The sequence below is a fragment of the Ranitomeya imitator genome, chromosome 6 (assembly GCF_032444005.1).
Source record: "Ranitomeya imitator isolate aRanImi1 chromosome 6, aRanImi1.pri, whole genome shotgun sequence".
Taxonomy (NCBI): Eukaryota; Metazoa; Chordata; class Amphibia; order Anura; family Dendrobatidae; genus Ranitomeya; species Ranitomeya imitator.
The window spans coordinates 111,341,495-111,348,863 of NC_091287.1; the positions used below are offsets into that span (position 1 = coordinate 111,341,495).

General features: G+C 39.4%; 1 protein-coding gene across 1 annotated transcript; it reads left to right on the plus strand.

Annotated features, from left to right (window-relative positions):
• Nucleotides 1-3,081: 3,081 nt before the first annotated feature.
• LRRC3B (leucine rich repeat containing 3B) lies at nt 3,082-4,073 on the plus strand. Its single transcript, XM_069730005.1, has one exon. The coding sequence runs from the start codon at nt 3,213-3,215 to the stop codon at nt 3,990-3,992; it is 780 nt and encodes a 259-aa protein (XP_069586106.1). The 5' UTR covers nt 3,082-3,212; the 3' UTR covers nt 3,993-4,073.
• The last annotated feature ends 3,296 nt before the right edge of the window (nt 4,074-7,369 follow it).

Sequence of the window (7,369 nt, forward strand, 5' to 3'; positions counted from 1 at the left end):
CAGTGAGACTATGGAACTCTCTGCCGTATGATGTTGTAATGAGTGATTCATTACTTAAACTTAAGAGGTGATTGGATACCTTTCTTGAAAAGTATAATGTTGCAGGGTATATATACTAGATTCCTTGATAGGGCATTGATCCAGGGAACTAGTCTGATTGCCGTATGGGGAGTCGGGAAGGAATTTTTTTCCCCAAAGTGGAGCTTACTATTTGCCACATGGGTTTTTTTTGCCTTCCTCTGGATCAACATGTTAGGGCATGTTAGGTTAGGCTATTGGTTGAACTAGATGGACTTAAAGTCTTCCTTCAACCTTAATAATAACCAGGTTACCATGTTACCATCTTGTATGCATGGCTCCCCATCCATCCCCCTGTCCTCCCCCCGTCGTCCTCCTCCGTTCTCCTCTGTCCTCCCTCATACTCACCTTTCTCAGTCACACCACGCCCATATTCCACCATATAGTATAATACACCTCCATATTAGTATAATACACAGCTCATATCCTCCATACTGTATACTGCACAGCCCATAGTCCTCCATATAGTATAATGCACTTCCATATTAGTATAATACAGAGCCCATAACCTTAATATAGTATAATGCACAGCCCATAGTCCTCATAAAGTATAATGCACAGCCCATAATCCTCTAAAAAGTATAATGCACAGTCCATAGTCATCCATAAAGTATAATGCACAGCTCATAGTCATCCATAAAATATAATGCACTCCTCATAGTTTTTGATAAAGTATAATGTACAGCCCATAGTCCTCCATAAAGTATAATGCACAGCCCATAGTTCTTCATAATGTATAATGCAAAGCCCATAGTCATCCATAAAGTATAATGCACTACTAATAGTCATCCACAAAGTATAATGCGCTCCCCATAGTCCTCAACATAGTATAACGCACAGACCATAATCCTCTCTATAGTACAATGCAGCCCCATAATCCTTCATATAGTATAATGCATCCCATAGTCCTCCAAATAATATACTGCACAGAACATAGTCTGCCATATGGTGTAATGCACCTCCATATTAGTATAATACGCAGCCCATATCCTCCATACTGTATACTGCACAGCAAAGTTTCTGCTGGCGTTGGGGGAACCTCAGCCACATGGGCCCCATCGTAGTCGTGCCATCTGTGACCACGGTCATTGGCAGTATTTGGTCATTGCAGTGTAGCTTCTACTACACTGACTCACTGCCACTTGTCCTAATAACATTTTAGGACAGGTTTATGTCAGTGTTACAAAAACAAATTACCTTTTAAACAAAAAAATGTGAATAATTTATATTCCTAAAGGTATTGAATTTATGGGCATGGAATAGAATTCTCCACAAGATTTATAAAAATTTGTAGATTCCAGAATACAGATTTTTTGCATACTAAGCAATATAGAGCCAAGCTGTAGTTGCCATTTTGCTGAACCTTAGATGTCCAGCAAATACTTAAGAAAAATAATTATAATACTCATTCTTTTTGCCTTCCCTTGTCTAGCATATTTTCTTTGTCTCGTTTCAGGGCTTCGGGTGCAACCAAGCATCTGACATCACTGTGCACTGTGCCATTGCAGTGCATATAGTAGCCAATGTACATCCCAAGTGATGCTGACTAAGTTGGATATATCAGAGCCCTGGCCTTGCAAGAAGTGTTGGCCCAGATTAAAGCAGATTCACTAGGGAAGATTAAAAGAAGAGGCAGTGAAGTATTATTATAATTTTTTTATATCCTATGTTTATTTTGCTTCGGGGCTTGGAGAGCCCCAAAGCATAAAAAAAAGAACGTTCAAATGGCAGAGAATACCTTCTATGCAAATTAAATTTTCCTGTACAATCCATGTGATTTGGCAAATTAAAATCTTGACAGATTTGATCATCTATTTTATTTAAGAGCTTTAGGAAGTTGCAGTGTAAGGTCCGGGAAGGCAGGTATGTGGTACTGAGATGTGGACATGGTTTTTATTTTTTGATTGTATTTTGGGTTTGGGATTTAGGGATTTAGGAGTGACCAAAAGAGCTTGGGTGGGAAAGGCTGCTCTAATTCCCTGATCTGGGTCTTACTGGGCTAATAAAATGTACCAGGTTAGCTCAGGAAGTAGCAGTGTGCTGAGGCTGGAGCAAGGCAGAGCTGTGGAAAGCCGGTAATGCAGACTGTGGGGTTGCTGCAACACCAAGTTGGTGAGACCATAAGATTTACTTTGCCGTAACCAGAGAGAGGGCTGTTTTACTATTTATATGTGCTGAAGAAAGGACTGTTTTTTATTAATTTCTGCTGAAGATATATTTATTTTTGAGCTAAAAAGTTTATGAAGGGCTATAATTCTGTTTTTATATAAAAACCCTGTGTGGATTTATAATAATGTTCCTTTTAGCTATTTATGGTTAGTTGAACCACCACAATCTTGCATTTCTTATTTGTCTTGTTAATACGTAATACATGATTGTGAGCTGGTCACCTCAATAGCTGAATGTACAGTACTGTATGTATGAATGACACAAAAAATCTGATAATGAGTCAGTTGATTTCATTATATTATTATTATGTTGAATAACATGTTACAACCTGCTGTCTCAATATCCGTTGAAAATTAATTAACATATTTGCCAGTTTTTTGCTAAACCTTTAAGTTGGTTGATCAAATATGGTGTAAACTAAAATTCTACTCTTTTTTCCTCAATCAAAAACTCATTATAGCATAATGTCCTTTACCTGCCAAGTTGTAATGAGCCTTAAGCTGATTGCCTGTGGTCAGAATTGACAGAGTAGTGAACATTGGATGCCAGGGTTACCGGTTACGGTTACAGAAGATGTCCATGCAACACAAGATTAATGCTAGAACTTAGTGGCTGACATTTATTGGCATAATAAATGACAATAGTTCAATTATGGGGAAAAAAATAAAGAGGAAATGTAACAAATGATAAAGAGATTGTGAGTAATCACATCCTTACATGGTATCATTTATCCTGACTGCAAATGTTTTTATAATATGATTTATACGAAGCGAGTGAAGATATTGGACTTGTAATAAAACTTTGCTGTTTCTTTCTTTTAGGTGCCTTTCCTGAGCTGATGAGTACTCCAGTCCTCCATTCAAATAACTTTAAAACCATGAAGCTACATCTATGCTTTGGTGCATCCTTTATTACTTCATTTGGGTAAATGAGGAGTAGTCATGTTATTATGCTGACATCTAAGCATGAATTTGGTAGACCTGTGGCTAACACGTTCTCTCTCCATGTGTCTGCTCCTACAAAGCTTTGTTCTGATGATACTGTGCTTTCATTCTGCCAGTATGTGTCCCAAAGGCTGTCTGTGCTCTCATTCCGGAGGCTTGAATGTCAGCTGCAGTAATGCAAATCTCAAGGAAATACCTAGAGACATTCCCCCTGAAACTGTTTTACTCTACCTAGACTCCAATCAGATAACCTCTATCCCTAACGAGATTTTTAAAGATCTCCATCAACTAAAAGTTCTCAACTTATCCAAAAATGCCATTGAGTTTATAGATGAACATTCTTTCAAAGGTGTAGCAGAAACCCTACAGACTCTTGATCTGTCGGATAACCAGATTGTAAGCGTCCATGAAAATGCTTTCAATAACTTGAAGGCCAGGGCCCGGATTGCTAACAACCCCTGGCATTGTGACTGTACTCTTCAGCAAGTACTGCGTAGCATGGCATCTAATCATGAGACTGCAAGTAATGTAATCTGCAAGACAGCCGTGCTGGATGAACATGCAGGACGGGCATTCCTAACTAATGCTAATGATGCTGATCTTTGCAATCTTCCCAAAAGGACAACAGATTATGCCATGTTGGTCACTATGTTTGGCTGGTTCACCATGGTGATATCATATGTGGTATACTATGTACGGCAAAACCAAGAGGATGCAAGACGGCATCTTGAATACTTGAAATCCCTGCCAAGCAGGCAAAAAAAACCTGATGAAGCTGATGACATTAGCACTGTGGTATAGTATTTGATGCAGGCTTAGGCAATTTGTGGTTGAGTCAGAAAACAACAGAATGTGCCAAGTAATTTTGTTCGACAAGAGCTGGAAAGCCACAAGCTGCCTACTCCTGGTCTAACATCATCAAAGAGTGAGATAAGATTTTGGTATTAGATCAGATTTCATTAGAACAAAAATACATTTAGTTCTAATGTTTGTTGTAAACCTTTTTGCCTTTTCGAGAATATTTACAGTAGCTAATTTTTTTGCCACTGATTAAAAAAACTAAACAAAAAATAATACAACAATACAAGATAACCTTTGTCTGAATGGTACGCAATTGTCTTTGATGGTATTCCAATCAACTTAATTAACTACGTAGTATGTTATCATTACTTAGAATGCATTTCACTATTTAATATTGAAATATTTATTTTTTTAATTTCTAAGAAAATAAAGGCTTAACTTTAAACTGTGTAATACATAGTTAACTTAATTGATTGTTCTTTCGAGTATGACAAATGACTGGGTTAACTGATTTATTTTTATAGGCTAGTAACCATTATGCAAAACTGGTATTGGTTAAATATAAAATTTAATTGGCTGAAGCACTGCAGTAAGAAGGAAATACTGTATCAATAATGTTTTCTATTTTCCCCTTATTCTCCTCCCTTCCTATATACTGTGTATATAACACTACACTGATTAGACAATAACATTTACACCATCTGCCTAATATTGTGAAGCCATGATCGAGGCATAAATTAAATTAGAACTTTGACGCTGTCCTTTGATATAAAAAAACAAAATATTGTCAGCAGATCCTGCAAATTCTGCAAGCTGAGTGTTGGATTAGATTTTTCCAACAAATCCCTTTACATTTGTAAGCCAACTCAGTACTTTTAACCCTTTGTCATGTTCCTCAAGCCACCCCTAAACAATGTTTAATACATGGTATGGTGCATGTTCCTGCTGGAAGAGGCTACTGCCTTTAGCAAATACATTTTCATGAAGATGGGCACTTAATCTGCACAATGTTTAGGTAGGTGTTACACATCAAAATAACAATCAAATGAATGCCATGACTAACATTTTCAAACAAGAGCACAGACATAAACATAGTATCACCCTGTCTAGTCTACCATAACTTGACCTCTTCTATATTGCATTCTTATTCCATTTTCCCCAAATTTCTTTGTCTTGGTCCAATCTTGATGTTCATGTGCTCACTGTAGGCTTTTTCATTGGTGGACATGGGTCAGCATGGATTCCCTGACTGTATATTGTAGGCTCCTTCATTACCAGAAAGGGGTTAATTATGGGCACACTGACTGCTCATTACAAGCTCCTTCAACAGTGGATAGGGGTCAGCAAGGGCACTCTGACTGTTCAATGTAGGCTTCTTAATTGGTGTACAGGGGAGGGCATTTGCAATCTGTTGATCATAGACTGTTTCATTGGTGGACAGGTATCAGCATGGGTACTCTGACTGTTCACTGTAGGCTTTTTCATCGCTGGACAGGGGTCGGCATGGACACGCTGATTGTTCTTTGTATGATCCTTCTTCGAAGGATTAGGGTCAGCAAGGCACTCTGATCATTGTAGGCTCGTTCATCTATGGATAGTGGTCAGCATGGGTACTCTTACTGCTCATTATAAGCTACTTCTTTGATGAACAGGTGTCAGCATGAGTTTTCTGACTGTTTATTGTATGTTCCTTCATTGATGGATAGGAGTCAGCAAGGGCACTCTATTCATTATAGGCTCATTCATTGGTGTATGGGGTCAGCATGCAAACTCTTACTGCTCATTGTAGGATTCTCCATTGGTTGACATGGGTCAGCATGGGTTTTCTGACCGTTCATTGTAGGCTCCTTCTTTGGTAGACAGGTGTCAGTATAGGCACTTTGACTTCATTGTAGACTCATTCATCAATGGATATAGGTCAATATGGGCACTCTTACTGCTCGTTATAAGCTCCTTCATTGATGGATAGAGGTCACCATGTGTTCTTTGACTGTTCATTGTAGGCTCCTTCATTGGTTGACAGGGGTCCTTTTCTGCTGTATAGGGGTGGGCATGGGTACTCTGACTGTTCATTGTAGCCTGCTTCATTGGTGGGCAGGTGTCAGTATGGGCACTCTGACTTCATTGTAGGCTTTCATTTCAAATACCTGACCTGCACATCCAAACATAGACTGAGTGTGAACGGGTGCTGAACCCAGAGTCGCCAACTCGTATATAGTTAAGTAAAAAGGGCAGCACACTGCAGCGCCAAAACATGCAAACTTGAAAACACGAAATTTGAACTGCATTACTGCACTAGAAACACGAAAAATGAGAGCTTTTAGCGCATAAAAATGGCCATATTTATGTGTACCTCGTAGCCACTTTACGGCATCTCTCTTATACGAGGTCCTACGCTTGACCTACCTCACCGAGAATAAACGTCTCCATCTGAATGGGTACATGTGAAACCTCTTCTTGGACTCAAATTCTCTCTTTCTGTGGAGGGGTATTGGACCTACTATAATTAAAACACCTGTGGCTAGGAGGCGGGGAGTGCACGATCAGAAGGCTAAAGAATACATTTCAAATACCTGACCTGCACATCCAAACATAGACTGAGTGTGAACGGGTGCTGAACCCAGAGTCGCCAACTCGTATATAGTTAAGTAAAAAGGGCAGCACACTGCAGCGCCAAAACATGCAAACTTGAAAACACGAAATTTGAACTGCATTACTGCACTAGAAACACGAAAAATGAGAGCTTTTAGCGCATAAAAATGGCCATATTTATGTGTACCTCGTAGCCACTTTACGGCATCTCTCTTATACGAGGTCCTACGCTTGACCTACCTCACCGAGAATAAACGTCTCCATCTGAATGGGTACATGTGAAACCTCTTCTTGGACTCAAATTCTCTCTTTCTGTGGAGGGGTATTGGACCTACTATAATTAAAACACCTGTGGCTAGGAGGCGGGGAGTGCACGATCAGAAGGCTAAAGAATACATTTCAAATACCTGACCTGCACATCCAAACATAGACTGAGTGTGAACAGGTGCTGAACCCAGAGTCGCCAACTCGTATATAGTTAAGTAAAAAGGGCAGCACACTGCAGCGCCAAAACATGCAAACTTGAAAACACGAAATTTGAACTGCATTACTGCACTAGAAACACGAAAAATGAGAGCTTTTAGCGCATAAAAATGGCCATATTTATGTGTACCTCGTAGCCACTTTACGGCATCTCTCTTATACGAGGTCCTACGCTTGACCTACCTCACCGAGAATAAACGTCTCCATCTGAATGGGTACATGTGAAACCTCTTCTTGGACTCAAATTCTCTCTTTCTGTGGAGGGGTATTGGACCTACTATAATTAAAACACCTGTGGCTAG